The 19,076-nt window shown below is 34.7% G+C and overlaps 1 protein-coding gene across 1 annotated transcript in view; it reads right to left on the bottom strand.

Moving 5' to 3' along the window:
* Positions 1-5,314: 5,314 nt before the first annotated feature.
* Positions 5,315-19,076, bottom strand: part of LOC131675361 (uncharacterized) — a 116,735-nt gene continuing 102,973 nt past the window's right edge. Inside the window, exons 5-6 of the mRNA XM_058954319.1 lie at positions 10,742-10,991; positions 5,315-6,159 (exon numbers count right to left, since the gene is read on the bottom strand). Of these exons, the coding sequence (XP_058810302.1) occupies positions 6,047-6,159; positions 10,742-10,991 (363 nt within the window). The 3' untranslated portion in view covers positions 5,315-6,046. The remainder of the gene's footprint in view (positions 6,160-10,741; positions 10,992-19,076) is intronic.

Genomic DNA, 19,076 nt, shown 5'->3' with positions numbered 1-19,076 from the left:
GATGAATACAATACAAAAGTGCGTGGTTTTGATTATGGCTTTGGCTATAATACAAATAAACCTCCGGAGTTATCGGAAAAATCAATAAAGGCTGGATATGTAGTTTTGACGTCATCTGAAATGTTGAACTTAGTTTTGAATATAAATTTAATTATTGGTCCATTAGTATCCTTAGAATGCGAAACCTGGCAATTGTACCTGTCGTTGAGAGAATTAATCGTTTTTGTTTGCAGTAATAAAGTACATCGTTCGGCTTACCAATATTTGGAAGTTATTATTTTTGAATATTTATCGCTTCTTGCGTCACAGCACCCAAATGCATTCAAGCCAAAACATCATTTCCTTCTGCACTATCCGCGTTGCATGAAGTTATTCGGTATACTATGGAAACTTTGCTGTATCCGCTTTGAAAGTAAAAATCAAGAAGGCAAAGGTGTTGCTAAAACTACTACCTCTCGTGTAAATATTAATAAAACCATAGCCATTAAGCATCAGCTTGATTTAAGCTATCGATTTATGATCAAAGAAACGGCTGGCCCGACTTTCATGTCCAGGAATTCTAAACTATTATCTAGAAATTCATTACCAGATTTTGAAAAGTACTGCCACTTATTGAACGAATTTGACTTATCAAGCGTTAAAATGGTTTTTTTTTTATGATAAACTTATAAAAAAACATAATATTTTTGTGTCTGCTTCTTCTTCCGGTCCTGTTTTTCATGAAGTTCATGAAATATTCAAACGGAATTCAAAGCATACTTTTATAACAAAAATATTAGGAGAGTGTTATTTTGATGATCATTTGCATGCCTTTAAAGTTTATACACTTGATAGTTATGATTGGAATAAGGTAGAAGAAGAAGAAGTTCACGACTATTATTTATCTAACATGGTTATGGCATGCGATGGATTTAATTATATTTCAAAAAATTGGATTTAAAATAAACATATTTTATTATTGAATGTGTTATTTCTTGTTATTTTTTTCCTCATAAAAAGTTGAAATTATATTTGAATTTTACAGAACCAGTTGAGGTGTGTAAATTTCAAGTCTAACAGTAGATGGCGTCTTCTTTCTGGCGAGTGGCGAAAACTATCGCCACTTCGTATATATAAGGGTTCCAAGTTCTACTTGCACATCAAAATTGTTTGCGAAGTGAACTCGGTATTAGAAGGAAGCGTGTTATATAGGATAGGTAGTTGAATAATTAGCGAATTTGGCGATCGGCGATTAAAGCGACTCTGTACATTGTATATCAAAAAATCTCGAAATTTAGTACTTAATTGTCATATATCTATACATATAAATGCGCTCCTATGGAATTTGTATTTTTTCATTTAATTCCTTGACCAGTAAATATTGCTATAATCGTGAATGTTATTTATCATACCGAAAAATGAAGATTTCTTCATGGATATGCTAAAATTTATCACACAAATAGTAAATTTTACTATAACGTATAGTGAAAATTAAAGCAGTAAAATTTACTATAATTTGTAGTAAAAATTATTATATCGCAGATGTGTCAGACCGTTACGATATTTTATAGTAATTTTTACTACAGTTTTAATAAATTTTATAGGTTTATTTCTCTCAGTGTAAGTTAGATTCAGTTTCAAGTTCAAAAAGTTAAGAAAATACACGAGCCGAAGCCATTCATGAAAGTATCAGGTCAGCCCCAAGAAAACTAAGAGGAAATAAGAGCGCTAGAGTAAAATTCATCCTAAATAAGAAAAAAATTTCAGTCCAAGGGAAACTAGATTCAGAGAGAGAGAGAGAGAGAGAGAGAGAGAGAGAGAGAGAGAGAGAGAGAGAGAGAGAGAGAGAGAAGAGAGAGAGAGAGAGAGAGGGAAGAGAGGGAAGAGAGAGAGAGAGAGAGAGAGAGAGAGAGAGAGAGAGAGAGAGAGAGAGAGAGAGAGAGAGAGAGAGAGAGAGAGAGAGAGAGAGAGAGAGAGAGAGAGAGAGAGAGAGAGAGATCAGCACACATTTGTAAAACCTTAATTTTGTTTAAGAGTTCGAACGTTGTAAGCTTAATTTATTCTTTGGTATGTATCAACTTTAACTTTCAAATGATTATTCTACAATATGTATTTTTCTTCCTTCTGATATTCAAAATAATACTTGCATTACATCGATATGGGAAAATCTACAAAACTTAACCTTTAGAGAGGCGTCACAAATGATCTAATAACAATAAAACCAAAGTTGTTGTACAGGCATAGCATTTTTTAAGTTTCTATGTAATGCCATTTTTTTTTATTTATTTAGTTGTACCAAATTAGAAGTAATGGACTTATGAAAAAAATTTCAAAATTGAAAAATTTCGAAAACGGCTGCGAGTTTTTCTGTTTTGAAAAATGTTTAACTCCTAAGGATTTATTTTGGACGCCCCTGCAGATTTTGTTATTTGGTTTGGTTTTTTAGGTACCTTACCATACAGTATGACTGCTCATCCAAGTCTGTGCATATGCTTATACCGATACAAAAGTTATTGGACTACAAAGATACAATGTTAATTTTTTTCTTTTTTCAATATTTAGTGAGGTTAAGATATTTATTTGTGTGCCCTTTATTCGACAAAATATTGTCTAAATTTTCTTCAATTTGGCGCAAAAAGGGACTCTATATGCAGTCCTATACGTCTGCTGCGAATAACCTGTACATAGCGAGTATTAAAAAAATATATGTGAAATCCTAAGCAATAGCAATAATTCAATATTTTCAATAGCATAAGAGAACGTTATATTTTCACATTATTTCATGCGTAAACTGAAGAATTCGATTAAAGTGATCAAAGAAAACAAGGTGCGTAAAAATATTATGACTACACTGAAAGATAATTGCTTAAGAAAGCGTTGGATAATTAATATATAAGATTTGAACGTGTAAAAAATGTATCATTAGCATTATAGTCGTTTTACTGTATCAGGCTGTTATTTTAATTTAAAATACAAAAACAATTTGATTCAGTGAAATGTTACTTGTGCATTGCGATTTCGCTTACATATTATTTCTAATAATTTGTTATATCACTTTATAAAACGATCGCCGTTTCATCTGCTGTTATATAAATAAGACATACACGACATTGAAATATGTAAACAACGAGTATGAACTACCTTCAGCTTTGATTGTGTTGTCAGTTGAGCTATGAACTTACAGCCAGTGAGATACCTAAAATTCTAACAACTATATTATCCGTAAGTAGATATTTATTTTCCTTATTTATTTGAAAATTAGTCAAATTATTCATTGTAAGTAAAGAAAACAATGTTCGTCTAGATTCTGAGGTAAGTGATGCCTGGAGGTGGTAATATCAATTTAATAATGGTAATAACAATCAATAACAGCATTAAAACTTCTCTCTGGTATTTATAGGACAAGTCCCAGGTATCGTAAAGAAAAACATTTATATGTTATTTTTATTCATATTATTTATTGCGTATGAAGTGCTCAAAAATTTCCGTTAAATTTTATTCGTTATTGTAGAGCAAATAATTTTATAATGAACAAATGAAGTAAAAAAAATTTTTTTCTTCGTTATGACGTCATAATTCTTACGCCCCTTCCCTATTTAAACCATTAACAACCATAATTTCATCATTTTTATTGCCAACCAAAAATATGCACCAAAGCTCAATCATGTACTCTAAAAAATGTTCATTTTCTATTTTTTTCAAAAGTTAAAAGTTTTATGAATTTGACCATATATACACTGCCCGTCAATCACTTTTGCCATGCTTACCTCAAAATTAGGCAAACTTGAAAGTTTTGTATCTCGGTCGGAAATCATCGTATCACAAAAAACCGCAGGGCATTTTAAAGGTAATTGCAAAAGCTTCCATTTAAGACGTGCAGAGACTTAAAAATGAAAATATGTGTTTTTTACAGTAAAAAAACTGATTAAAAAAATTTCAATTTTTTTAACTTCGACTTAAATCAATGCCAATTTAGAACCAGGCGGTGGAGGGCAAATTGACCTGAGGGGTTCGGAGGGTAATGTCTTTCCTTTTAAAATGAGCTCCCGCGGGGTTCTATCCGATGTTTTTTAACCGAGTTACGGCGTTTTTTGTAAAAAGCAACCTTCTTTTTCCAATCCTCAATTACTTCGACTTGCGTACGTTTTGGAAAAAAATGCCAAAGAGAAAAAAGTTTCATTTTGTGTCCAAGAATACGAAAATAAAGTTAAAATAAAGAAATAGAGAAAACAATTTTTTTCGGTTTTTTAGCGCATTAAAAAAATAAAGGAATTTAACTTTTTTTTTACGCTTAGTTTTAGTTTTTTTGTGATTTACTACATCCCTAGACATTTTAAAACTAAGCGTAAAAAAAAAGTTAAATTCCTTTATTTTTTTAATGCGTTAAAAAACCGAAAAAAATTGTTTTCTCTATTTCTTTATTTTGACTTTATTTTCGTATTCTTGGATACAAAATGAAACTTTTTTCTCTTTGGCATTTTTTTCCAAAACGTACGCAAGTCGAAGTAATTGAGGATTGGAAAAAGAAGGTTGCTTTTTACAAAAAACGCCGTAACTCGGTTAAAAAACATCGGATAGAACCCCGCGGGAGCTCATTTTAAAAGGAAAGACATTACCCTCCGAACCCCTCAGGTCAATTTGCCCTCCACCGCCTGGTTCTAAATTGGCATTGATTTAAGTCGAAGTTAAAAAAATTGAAATTTTTTTAATCAGTTTTTTTACTGTAAAAAACACATATTTTCATTTTTAAGTCTCTGCACGTCTTAAATGGAAGCTTTTGCAATTACCTTTAAAATGCCCTGCGGTTTTTTGTGATACGATGATTTCCGACCGAGATACAAAACTTTCAAGTTTGCCTAATTTTGAGGTAAGCATGGCAAAAGTGATTGATGGGCAGTGTATGTATATTGTAAAAATCTTAGAACATTTGTTAATAATACATTCAATGAATATTACTAATAATCAAGGAAAAATTATTGATTTTACCTGGAAGAAACCTACTATATACCGTAAAAATGCATCGTGATTTTATCCCTTAGACCTATAAATTTTACCCTTTGCATCGTATACACTTATATCTAAAAATATTAATAGACTGTTTATTCTAGTCTCATCCCGTTTATTCATCAATTCTAGAGGCTCTTAATATTTGTTTCTCTATAAAAGAAAAGGTATATTATTTATATGTAAATAACATATTTTATTAATTATTAAATGACGCATATATGCTTCAAACATACTGTGACAAGGTTTAAATAATTAAATACAAATATTTATTAATCGAACAAAAAATATATTTTTACATATCACTTATACGTAACATTTTTTATAAAGTTTATAAAACCATGTCTGAGAATTATTTTTAGAAATGAATGAAATAAGATTGTTAATTAATAAAATTAATTATAATAATCGATGTCATAACAAATAAGAAATTACCATGTAAATATGTATCTTTCCGATATTAATATTGAGATATTATCAGATTTTCTAATGTTCTGGAAACAGTATAACAAATAAAATTCTGTCTGTTAGAATATGGGATTTTGTAAAAAAACGATGGACGAAAACGCGAATATACAACTGTTTATCAATGACCATTTGAAGTAGCATATTACATTATAAATACATGAAGGAAAAGTGTTTTTTTTGTAACAATTTACATCAAAAGATAACATGTTCAAAAGTAACTGTTTATAATATTTGCATAAATGTGTTTCATTATCTTAATTTTAAATGTTATTTTATTGATTTTATTTTTAATTTAACGCTCATCATTGAATTAATTAACTTTTACGCGTTATCAGTGTTATAATTTATTTATCTCATTTACCTATTTTCCTCATCTGACAAAATGTATGTTATTTGAAGCAACTGACCCTTTGTCGTCTTCAACATCATTCGAGTCAAAATTATTCAGCTATCTATTTCATTGTATATAGTAACATACATAACTGGAAGCCCTAGTCTACTAGGTTTCATGTGGACGATGTGAATGGGCCAGGCAGAGAGGACGTCTTTGAATCATTATCGTCGGTATCATCATTACGATGCTATTGGATTTAAACTACCTTGTTATTAAGGAATCCAATATTATGTGCAAAGTAAGACTCATGGTTAAAGTTGCTAAACCATGAGACCAAATACACAGTGACACCATTTGATTGCATCCACTGGATTCTGTAAAAGGGAAATTAACAAATATATATATATATATAATCATAATTCATTAATTAATAATATTTTTATTCAATTAACATTATACGCTCCTAAATATTAGACTATAACCACTTTCTATACACTCAACCTTTTTATTTTATCTGACTCTCTCACTCCGATACCCTCAGATAAAGCATGTAATTTTTTCAAAAAATAAAGATGTTTTTTAATTTTAAATATTATTAGAGAAAGAACAAAATTGTAAGATTTTGTATTTTCATAATTACTGAAGCTTGTAATAAATTTCAAAAAAGTATTCATTGATTCCACAATACGAGTAATGCTAATTCTTATAAAGATTGCCCCGTTCGTCACATTTACTTGTTTATATATAGGAAAAGTGAAAAATGAAATTATTTATGTTTTTTCTAGAAAAAATGTCGACACTTAAAAAGGGCAACGCTCGATTTAGTTCAATACAGACATGAATAAGAATCTACAATTTGTAAATAGCAAATGAATAGGGAAGAACTGCATCTAAGACAGTTGTTAAATTATTTTTCTTGTAAATGTAATGTACATAACAACTCTAAATAACAGCGATATAGCAGTGGAAAAATTTCAATTGACAATAATCAATAATTTTTTCTACCTATTCAATGTTTCTGGCGATTATCCATGTTGAATTAAACGTGCAGATGATTTGGTGATATTTATGTAATCAACTTAGTACGACTATAATTTCATAAGGTGAAGCCAAAAAGTTACGGAAACTGGCGAAAAATCGCATTAAAGATGATGACGTGGTTTCTCGATTAAATTTGCGAGCAAAAAGCCACCAAGCTATGGGAAAAACTAAATTACTACTCGACGAAGAAGAAACTCAGCTCTGCACTCTGCTTCCTTCCTGCGTCTCTGTTCCTCTCTTTTACTAGCTCTCTTCTCGCTTGAGTCATTTCTTGCCAACACTGGAAATTTCCGAAGCTTTTTTTGTCTCTGTTACAATGTTTGTCACAATTTTAATCAATGAAAAACACTTTTAAACAAGCTTTGAATTTAACGTGAAATACAACCAGTGCGGTAAGTGTGTTAAGTAATATAAAGTACTAATTTTGAAATAAGCAAAGCCATTAAAAATGAAAATGGACTTACAATCATAAGAACGAGTAATTTCAGGAAATAAGCCAAAGAAGGAAATTCTTTTTATGATACTATCGTAAGCCTCGACATCGGAAAAAAATTATATTATTAAGTATTTAGTAACGTTTGAATAAATTTGGCTTTAGAAAATGTTCTGTTATGATTAGAGAAGTCAAACGATTGATCTCAACTTTTCCAATGAGAGATGATCGTAATAGGCGTGCATACGAAGAAGCCGTGCGAAATGCGAAGGCGTCCGAGCTTGCGCAGCCGCAATAATGAGGCATAAATAAGCAGGTGGGCAGGCAGGCATGCAGGCAGGCTGGTATAGTAACACCTGGAGCTAGCACGAAGTATAGGTGTATATATATATATAGAGAGATCCATCTTACAAGAGGAATAAAGTAGAGCGGCGAAGAAAGTGGAGAGGGAAGCTCGGTAGTAGGAGAAAGCATGGGAAGGGTTTTTTAAATGGACATCTTTAGGTGCGATGCTTTTACGGCCGAATAATGAATTGGCAGTAGAACGGTCTTGGACTCCCGGGTGCAAGGTATGGACTGCTTTTATTGGACTGTTGTGGCTAGCGGTTTAGCTCTGTGCTTCTATTATTTGAGACAACCTCGAGATCACTTTGCCGATTCAATTGTCCGATTGGTGGCATCGACCGATGCAATAGTTTTTGATAGATGGCCAAGTAATAGTCAGAATCATCTAAACTGAACACCGCTATATCGATTATGCGAGAACTGCCAGCCGGACCCAATGGAGCCTCACCATATGAATACGACGCACTTAAATGTGTGTGTAGTCGATGTAAGCTGAGTCATACGTGGCAATTGCGATTGGGACAAGGGGAGTATGCCTCGCGAAAGGCCAAGTGACTGCAAACATCAATGGCAACTCATTCGATTTCTCGAAAGCTTGAACGCTCCAGCTGATACGGACCTTTACCTACAGCACGGCATGATTCACGTTTATAAATTTTGCCGCGGAAGCGGACTGTAGCTCGTTCTCTCTGACTAAGCCTGGGGGTGACTCCGACTCCATGCACTCCCCTTTGCTCTCGCATCTCCGTGATTGATATCGCAACAAAAGCCCCTGCCCTGGCCCGCCCTGCCTCTTCTGCTGCCACCACGCTACTACGTCATGTCCATAAATATTTTCATTACAACGATTTTTCCCATGGGAACGTTCCACACGGCTACTAACTCATACGCCACTGACCCCTTCTTACACTATTACGTATTCTTTGCAATAACTAGCGACTTTCGAAAAATGCTTTTGTTTTGAGAAATGTACCTATTCCTCGTAGTCTTCTGAGCTCGTTAAACAATTTTTGTCCTTTTTCTCTCCTCAACATCAGTTAATTCGTCCGTCGTTAAAATCGACTAAATAACGCGGAAATCTGCTCTAATTGCATTACGACGAACATTAAAATATTAAAGCTAAAGTCAGGCAAAGCAATATTGCTACGATGACTATAAAATGAATGACGTTTGGCTGCGCACTAATTAACAAGGCCAGCAACAATGGCTGAGTTATCGATTTCACTGGTTCAGATAAGGATTCATGAGAAGTATTGAAATTGAAAATATGTTAGTCAAGTTTAAAAATGTTAATGCCGTCAATATTCATAAACTTAGCAAAGATAAAGTTTTAGGAAAGAGGCCGCTTGCGCGCTGCAGCGACAATGCAAGTAAAGCGCCGCACCAGCTTGCCGAGTTGCACTTAATTCAAATATTTGTTGGTGAACGATATATTGTAAAGCTCTTATCGTACTATTTCAGAAATCTTGGGTCGTGTCGACTAAGTAGAGGCCAGCTAGCGAGCTATAATAGCTAACGCTAAATAAGCTAAAGAAAAAATAGACTGAAAATTGCTAAAGATATATACGGCTCTAAATTTTATGCAAAGTTAGAGAAATAAACAACGCAACTTGGCTTGTTCTTTCTTTTTTCTTTACAGTGATCAGAAAGTCGAGTTCCGAGTAGGTTAAAACGTCATTGGAAATAAGAACAAGTAAAGAAGTAGTAGTGTGGGAACAGAACGCCACGCCGAGCGATGGTTCGTTAAATTCAGTTTTCTACTTTCGTCGGACGATCTCGCTGCTCATTCGAGGACGGAAATGAGCCGAACCGAGAGCACAATGGCACATAGCCCGTGCGTTATGTTGCCAGCAAGACGTGCAGCTAGGCTACAGAAAGAGACAAAGAGGAAGAGCCGGAGATCGAGAGAGAGAGAGAGAGAGAGAGAGACAAGAATAGCTCGTTTGGCAGAATAATAACTCTTTTCGGACTTTTCAAGCGGCTGTTGCCGAGTCGTTATCAGACTTGGCATCTGCTGGACAAGCCGCGCACGTGCAAATTTTTTTACTTCTGTTGTTGTTATTATTTCTTTACATTTTGCCAAATAAATTTCGACAATGATATTGAAGAAAGTGTCGAGCGAAAATAGCTTGCTTTAAGTGTCATCGGCACATGTCAAAAGTAGAAAAAATTGGAACTAGCTCGCGACTGTATATCGTGATATAGATTGAGCGAGTTACGAAGAGTTGGTAAACAAAATTACGTGATTTCGTAAAAGGCATTTTCACTTGGCGTCTACTTTATAGATCTAGCTTTCAGGGATAATTTGTGAAATTTGAAAAGTGAAATAATAGCTGACAAGCGAAGCTGTTCAGCTTTTGAAATTCACTTTGCGTATTACTGGCTGAAAATTGCTCGCGAGCCTAAGTATTTAAGTATTTAAGAAGTCTATTGCATTGACGATTTAAATGCAGATATGTAAATTGCAAGGCGAGCGGATAGAAGAATTGCTTCGAAAAGAGAATGCAAAAATCAACGTTTGTTTACTTCAGAGATTTCTAAAAAGACAATAAACGCATGACAAATATGCACTAGCCTGGTGTGAGATGATGAGGTCTCTGCTCCTGATATTAGAAGCAGCTTGTAGCACGCCTGATTATAATTCTATAGTCTACAGATTTGGTTGTCCTATTATAGTTAAGGCCTGCCTCTCCTTGTGTGTATCGAATAAAGTAATCTTTGGGCGTAACGCAATATAGTTATTCAGTGAATGTTATTTAAATCATTATCCCATAATTGCCGATCTTTCGAGGGGAAGTTAGACTGGTTCGAAACAAATGGCAATGGAGCTGCGGCGAACGTGAAGCAACGCGCTGTGCGCTGGAAATCGCCGCACGCCCGTAAAACAATCGGAATTAAACAAGCGGGCTTTAATCACGCGTCGGCGATAAAGATTCGCAGCGGAAATTTATTAGGCCCAAGGGTCTCGCGCGGGAGCGCACGAGCGACTCGTCGGCAGCCAACGAAGAGGAATGCCTGCTTCATAAAACTGCAGTGCGCGGCGACGAACTAGCCCATCGCGCTGGCAGCCGGTAACGGCCAGCGGCCTATATTACTCGCCCGAGCGTGCATTTATAGAGCTGCAAATCTCTACTTACGACGGCTGTGTGACGAGGCGTCGCCGGTGATCGAGGCAATGTTCGGCACGTCTTCAGTGATGGCGATGGAGGCCGATGCGTTATAGACTGGCGTTATTTCGGCAAAGCATCTCAGCCGTATGCGACCCTCGCGGAACAAGCCGCTCGTGTTCAAGCTCAGACTGGAGTGCGTCAGCGACATGCTCTCGTTGTCGGCCCTGTTCGGCAGGTTTCGCTTTTCCTCCTTGTATTGCGCCGTCCTTCGATTGAGCTGCAACAAATGATTTTTTTTTGTTCTGTTCTCATTTTATCACTCGATAATGCGACGTGGATAAAGGCAGTGTATGTAAGGTGAGAGGGAACAGTGTGGAGAGAAAAGGCGACTGAAGGAGGGTGAGAATACATCGGAGAAGCATCCAGTCTCAGCGTTATTACTTGGGCAAACAAACAAAAGCATACATCACGGCAGACTTATGACATGGGACGGGGGCTCACTCGCGCGCCTGCTCCATCCATAAAAGCACGCTGCTCGCGAGCTTGCGCGGCAGCGCCTCTTATATCAGCGGCCTATCCCTTACAAGCAGTCACGTTCGACAATGTTGGCTCCGCTGCTCACTCTGCTCGCCCAGTCTTTGCCTGTCTCCTTATGTGCGTTATGTGCTTTACATATGCCGTAAAAGGACCGAGCACGTCAGCCTACTGCCGCCCTCTCTTTTTCTCTCTCCCACGTTCGTAGCCTCTCCCACGGGATCCGACTGCATCTTTCTTTTTACCTTTCTCTCCCATCCTCCCTCTACAGCTTCCTCTTTTTCGCTTTCTCTTTCGCCTTCCTCGTTTGTTTCTCTGCTTTTCTACAAATTTTTTATTTTATGCCATAAAAATATTAATACTGTCAGCAAAAATAATACAGAAATGAGAAAATAATGGATAACAAAAGCGAATAATTGGCACAAGACTAGTAAAATCGAATAATAAGGGAATTAAGAAATAGACGGTGGCAGTGGCGGCGACGACGGTGGCAACAGAAGTTGGAGAGGCAGAAAGCAAAAGCTAGCAGAAAAGAGTGAAGGAGTTCTGCTGAAAATTGGTGAGTGGATAATCGATGAACACAATTTTCTAAGCCAAAGTAGCTGGGGCAGCTGTATAAAGGGCGGTAGCTGGCCACGATCTCATACTAACTGCTACTCCACTGACCGAAGCAGCGTTTTCTCTTCCGGGAAAGCTTTCAAGTCCTAATCGATTTCTCGCTCGATCTCTCTTATAGTCGCACAAGCAAGAGAGGCCAAACGGCCAGCCACCGTTTTCACTTCTTATCACTTCTAATTCGCGGACACTGCGCTTGCGCATCCGAGAATACTGAGAGTGCTTGTATCTCAAACTCAAGTATCATCATCAAAGCCTGTGATAATTGTCTGTTTGTGCCAGCAGTCGTCACAATAAGCAACGAGTATGCCTGCGCGATGGAAAAGGAAGAAGAATTGAGATGGCAATTGTTGTATTTCAACGAGTAATGCCATGACAACGAACAGGAAAAAATACACAGCTAGCAAGCAGAGAATAAAAGGCGTGAAATAAGCTAGCTAGCAAGCAGTAGGGAAAAAGGAACGCAACGGCGCCACGCTAGCGGTCGAACAAGCGAGCAGAGATAAAAGCCCTATTATGTCTGGCGCGGTGACTTTCCGTTTGTTTGGCGCTGCAACGCGAACGCGATTGTAAATATTTTTAATTTGCCAAGCCGTTGGCTTGGAATGACTGCTTTTCAGTTCTATCGAAAACTGGCTAGCGAGTTCTCGCTAGCCACCTCTGCCCACTGCTTTCTCCCTACTTTAAACCCAACCAATGGTGTAATTTTCAGAATAAACAACGGCTATCGACGGTTGCTCGTGGCAATCCGATGCTCTATCTCTTTCTTTCTAGCACAATTTTGTAATTGTTCTTGTTATGTATTGTATTCCAATCTTTTATTATTTTCAATTCTTTATAACCTAATTCATGCTATTTCTTTTTTGGTTTATGTTATTGTTACAACAAATTCATTTATTTACCGACAACTTCGATATTAATAAACGAGTTTACATTTAATATCTAATTTATTCATCCTCGTGTGCAATAGTTTAAAATTGGATTCTAGATTAATGAAAAAGCTCTCAAAATAGGTGATGTCTCGCTAAAAACACCGAACATATTTGACATTAATAGTGTCGCTTCCAGATATCGCAAATGAGCTTACCAATGGAGCAGGCGCAGTTGGTCAAATCAGATCTGCACCTTTCAATTTTAAAGAATATGTTTCATCCGATGGCACAATGGTAAAAGATTTTTTCAAGAGATTCAACTGGGCTTCGATTGTAAGATTTTAAATAATTTATATGCTAACTACAGACGAATACACATAGGTGATGGGTTGAATAACGTATTAAAATTTTTTATTTCATCGGACACGCCTGAAACGTGACGAACTTGTGAACAAATCAATACGACTCTTTTTTCACTTAAAACAACCAAGAGCACGGCCAAATTATCAAAAAATAATGTACAGATTAGTCCACATCAGAAAACTAATGCTTTATTATCTACTCCGTTGCAAGTCAAATCAAGTAGAGCTTAAAAGAGCTCGTTACACTTTCGAAATCATTACCAAGTACAACGAGCTTTTAACAAAACTGAACATCGCAGAACAACATACATTGAATGTTCAACGGAAACTTTCATCGTGCCGAAGCTGTGGTGGCAATCATAATCGAACTACTTGCCATTCCCGGAACGCTGATTGTTGCATTTGTAAGATTGGTATTATTTCTAAAATATATCTTTCAAATGAAGAAAAAAAAAAAACAATTCGCAATGATCAAATTGAAAGTTCAAAGATGCCAGCGCAAGAAATTAACTCATCCATTACTTGAAAAAATTGAAAAAATGTCTGTTATTAAATCGTGTAAAAAATACTTAATATGAAAATTAATTAAAAATTGCGCGGATGGAACTAGACATAGGAGCTTCATGTAGGCTTATTAATAGTGATTCATTAAGGTTGGCTTTGTTAACGTTGATTTGTAGTTAGCAGCGAAGTAGATAAACTAAAGAGACCTCGGGTCAAGGCAGCATTAGATCAGTAGACGGTATCAGCTTATGGCATGGTCTATGATTCGTATGTTTTTAAATTAGCATTTTCAAATCATGCGTGATCTGAAATCCACGTATTTTTTTCATCACTCGTATCGATCTGACATTTTAAGATCAACGTGTAAACTAGCTGATTTTCTCTCCGATTGCACCATCACTACCCTACCCCTATAACGTGTGTATGTGTGTGTATATTTGGAGTTCTTACTATCTATATTAAATACATATAGTTTCTTATTCACTTCCGTGGAACTGGGGCGCGAGGTTGATTCCCCGTATGGTTATTGGTCGGCTAATTGTAGGCACGGATGGCACAACACTGATTTTGTCACGCGCAGAAGTCGTCCATAATTAATAGAAGGAGTAGCTAACACGAAGGCAATTGTACGAAGAAGCTTCGCGTATGTGTTTTTAATAATGCGTTCTTAATCGCGAGTGCACTTTTGTTTTTTACGCAGCAGGTAAGACAAATTAGATAGGTTGTATGGGTAGTACAACTGCAGTGACTTGATTGACTCTTTTCGGGGCTACTTCTTTCAAGGCAGTCGCATAGTTATTCAATTAATATCATTGTTTAATTAATATATAACGACACTTTTTAGTGCTACATAACAATGTATGATGAACTTTTTAAGAAATAAAAGAATTATGTTTGAAAAAACTTATCAAATATTCACGAAACAACACTTTTAATGCCATTCTAAACCGTATGTATAACTATATCGGAGTCGTAAAAAATAGGTAAGATAAGAAAAGATATTAATAAATTTTACTTAGTGTATTTTTTTAGTCCTATCTAATGTTCAACAAAGTCCATAGATAAGTATAAGATAGGTATTTTTTAATTAAATTATATTCACTAGGTTGAAATAAAAGACTAATATGATAATTTTGTTTTAAAATAAAAATACACAATATGTACCGTTTCTTCAAAAAAGACTATGACTTAAATGTCAAAACGTAGTTGAACGGATGCATGGGGGCGTGGGTTCGATACCCTGTAATGTCTTTTTTTTCATTATTATTATAATGTTAGTCAATGATAAATATTATCTTATTTTTAAGAAAAATTTAAATAACCTTTTTTATAGTTAGAAATATCAATTAAAGATATAAATGAGATATCATGAAAAAATATTTAATATACATTATAAAAATATTTCTCTTTATTTATTCATATAAAAAGTATAGCATGTTGTATATAGGTGGTTTGAAGTTTTTTTTATACCTTTCTGACTTTGGTATGGATTTGGAGTTGTTTGAATAATTTTCTTTATTTACATTTCAACTTTCACTAGTGTCGGAGAAACGCGTGTACGGTATACTATTACTCTACCCCATCTTAATAAAGAATAATTGCAATAGGTTAATCATGTTGCATTTATAGTTTGAGAAATCGTTAAAGATGAACAATTGATAACGTTTTATATACTTGTGACGTTAAATTCTAATAATGTATTATAGCGTTTAAAAAAATGTGCTCTTATATTCAATAGTCGATTATTCTAATTGGAAATAAAATATGGGTGGAAAGAAGTTGATTTATTTCATCTTGTCTATCTGTTACTTACGGTATAAAAATGGACTGAATCTCTATGGCAGTCGCATTCAACTATTAGCAACAAGCTTATTCGTATTAAAAAGAAGTGGTAATAGCTTTTTGTAATGCGACATCCTCGTGTGAAATAAGTAGTACTCTGCAACGATTGTGCGTGACAATGTGATGGACTACAAGTAACTATTTTTTTCTTTATTCGAGAGTATTTGATATATTTTCTTTTGGTTTTATGCATTTTTTCTAGATTTAAGCAAACGAGATTAAATTACTTCACTGCTCGATGGTCTTGTGAGTATGTGAATCCAACAGATTTGGTTGCAGATGGCTTTTATTATACGGAATAGATTGATCAGGTGTGCTACTTTGACTGGTGCACAGAAATCTTTAGTTGGGAAAAAGGTGACGACCCATATCGGAACATCAACGACGGGGTGGTCGATGTCGTTTTATTCGCAAGATTGCTTGAGGTAATGTGCCAATCGGATCGAGTCCTGTACCAATATCATTACGAAAAAATAGGGATATTTGTGGAATGTATGATCTTGAGTATCGACCTGGGCTGTCAGGATGATCAGAGCGCGTAATAAGTAGTATACCTACAGAAAACTTAAATGAAACCTATCTACCTACAATTAGCTTAAGTACAGGCGAGCAAACGTTAGCATCAGTAAATAACATCACTAAGGTGCTTGCTGATTTAAGTTTGATGGAAAAATTAACGTATACAACAGCTACTATGGCATCAGTTTGTCAATAATTTATATATAATTTTGAAAAGATTATTACTAAAATTAATAAATATACGAAAGAAGTAATTGAAAAATCAAAACGAAATACAGCTGATATCTTACAACAGCTTGAGTTTATTGGATAAAAAATATGTTTGGATGCGAGAATTGTAGTCTTTTTACGATGTGGACATGTTGTTTCATGCACCGTATGTACAAATAAACTTAATGACTATCTAATAAGTTGCTAAATAATTATAGGATATTTCCGTACTTATTTTGCATACATTTTCTTTAATAAAACAATTATTTGCTATGTAAACTATGAGTTTTTTATTATTAATTACTTAATTAATTGTCTCAAAAATGATTAAATATCTCAAATTGTTTATATTAAACTTTACACTGACATACTCACTTCATGATTAGAATCTTGTTGAAAAAACTATCAGTTTTTCTTGTTGATAAAATATCTATTAGTTTTTCATTATTGTGTAGAGATCAGAAATAATCTTGAAGATATAAGAAATAATCATTTTGTTTTGATTTATTTCTAAAATATATAAGCTATGATACAAAAAAATAATAGTGTAATTATTTGGTGATAGCAACGTGTTCTGGTAAGCACATGGCGGGTTTGATGAATACTTGGCGTTGTAGTTACTGCATGAAGAAAACGCTTGGTTTAATAATTTCTTGAATGAAGGACAACCCAAATCTTCAACACTGATTACAATTGTTCTTTAAGAATAAAAATAATAATAATAAGATATAGATGACACTTCATAATTATATGCATGAGAAAGAAAAAAACATTTACTTTGCATTGTTTAACAAAAATCTAACCCAATTTGCTTTTTCGAGACCTTTGATAAAAATAGTAGCTCCAAAGAGAGCTTTTCTCATTATTTGCCCAAGCTCGTCGTTAGGTAAATTGTCAGATTCCCACGGAATCCCATGAAAGTTCTTAATGAATGAACGATTTTCGGATTGATTTTTGTTCCATAATTACGGACAAGGTAGTTTGAATAGGAAAACTAAAGGAATTACATTTTATTCTATGAAAACAATCGTAATTTCCTTGAACACAAATTCGTTTATGGAAGTTTTGAACCCCTGTACGTTTATGACAAACACTTGAATAAGTATCTTTTATATATGGCTTGCAATTGTCAGTTCCTACCTATTTTTTCGACGAATGAGACTTAGCCAATCGGATTCACTCACCCCTAGCATCATTTTTGATTAATGTATGATAAAATGTGAGCAGTTTGATGGATTCAATTAATTCCTCGTTTGCATTAATGCGAACTGTAATAAAAGAAATATAATTTACGAGGCGTTACAATTCTACATAATGGTAATCCTCAGTATTTCAAGGACACTGCTTTAAAACTTTTGCATGCTTGCAAAGGTTGATGATGCCACCGCTAAAGATATGGAAAGTGGTTGAAATTTGATTCGTTGGCTTTGCAGAAAGCTGATGAACTTGCTCAAACTTCAAACTTAACCGTAGGTAGCAAACCGAAATTACAGACAGTCCAGGTAGTTATATACACATCTAGAAGTGTTTTGCATCTACTCAATGATTATAAAATTAGAATTGTAACGCAGTCCATTACTACCCTATCTACTACGATATATCGACAGTTGTCATCTAGAAGATGTATGTCACATATTTGTGATTGTTGACTGCAATATGAAGAAAAATTGAAAACACACAAGATTAATTGTAAAAATGTGAATATGTGTAAAATTGTGCTTTCTGATCATAAAGACAAATTTGTACAATTCAATAATTTGAAAAATGAGTTCTGTACCGTACATACACGTTGTATACGCTGATATGTAATGATGAACGCGTCTATCAACATCAAAAACCGTAGTATTGGTTTTTTCGTGAAGTGTAGCTATGATGACTCTATTGATGATAAATGATATTAGTCTAGCCAAGTAGTTTGTACATAGTTTTTATCACTTAGCTATATGCCTGAACGAGTTCTAAAAAAATCCACAACCTATGGTAAATTTAATTTTTCACGAGACATTCAGCTTTTCTTCATGCTACGATACGCCACATATATAAAAAGTCTTTCGCCAATGAGAAGGATATAAAAGTTGACGATCATTGTTACTTTACTGAAAAGTATCGCGAACGTGCACATGTAACATTATTTATAAAAAATCGATGACTACATCCGTATTTTTTCATAATCTCAGTAAATACGATCACACCTATTCATTAAAGAGATTGCGAATGAATTCCCTAGTCGAAAGAGCCATCTTCCACAAGCAAAGAAAAAATATATATTTGTTACCAAGTATACGGTAGGTACTGACATAAATCTACGATTCGTCGATTCATTCTGATTTATGGCTTCATCTCTCGACAAACTGTCGTCGTACTTGGAAAATCATCATATTTTAGGGTGACACTTCCAACAAAACGATGGATACACCACGTAGCAGACTGCTTTATTGAAAAGGTGGCTGCCCCTGTGTTATGTATTAATGAAACTTGAGGAGACATCTCTTTCACAAAATCAAAGCTTCTACAACAGTCTTCATATCAATGATTCGCCGTTTGGATACATACTCGAAGTAGATTTGCATAACTCGTAAAAAATTCACGATGCACAGAAAAATCTATTATTTTGTTCAAAGCACAAGTCTTCTCCAAAATAAAAACAGAAAAAATTCATGACGACTCTTGACGATAAATAGCGTTACGTGATCTACTACAAAGCGTTAAAACAAGTTATAAACCATGGTTTACATTCTAAGAAAATCTATCTTGTTTTGAAATTTGATTAGAGTGCATCGTTGAAAAAATATATTGATTTGAACAGTGACATGCGTAAACAGGCAGAAAATCATTTTGGAAAACTGTTATTTAAACTATTCATCAATACTATGTACAAAAAAACCATAAAAAATGAAAAAAAAG

This window comes from Phymastichus coffea, unplaced genomic scaffold (assembly GCF_024137745.1).
Source record: "Phymastichus coffea isolate CEN01 unplaced genomic scaffold, Cenicafe_Pcof_1.1 PCOF00020, whole genome shotgun sequence".
Classification (NCBI taxonomy): domain Eukaryota; kingdom Metazoa; phylum Arthropoda; class Insecta; order Hymenoptera; family Eulophidae; genus Phymastichus; species Phymastichus coffea.
This window is presented reverse-complemented; position numbering and strand designations above follow the sequence as displayed.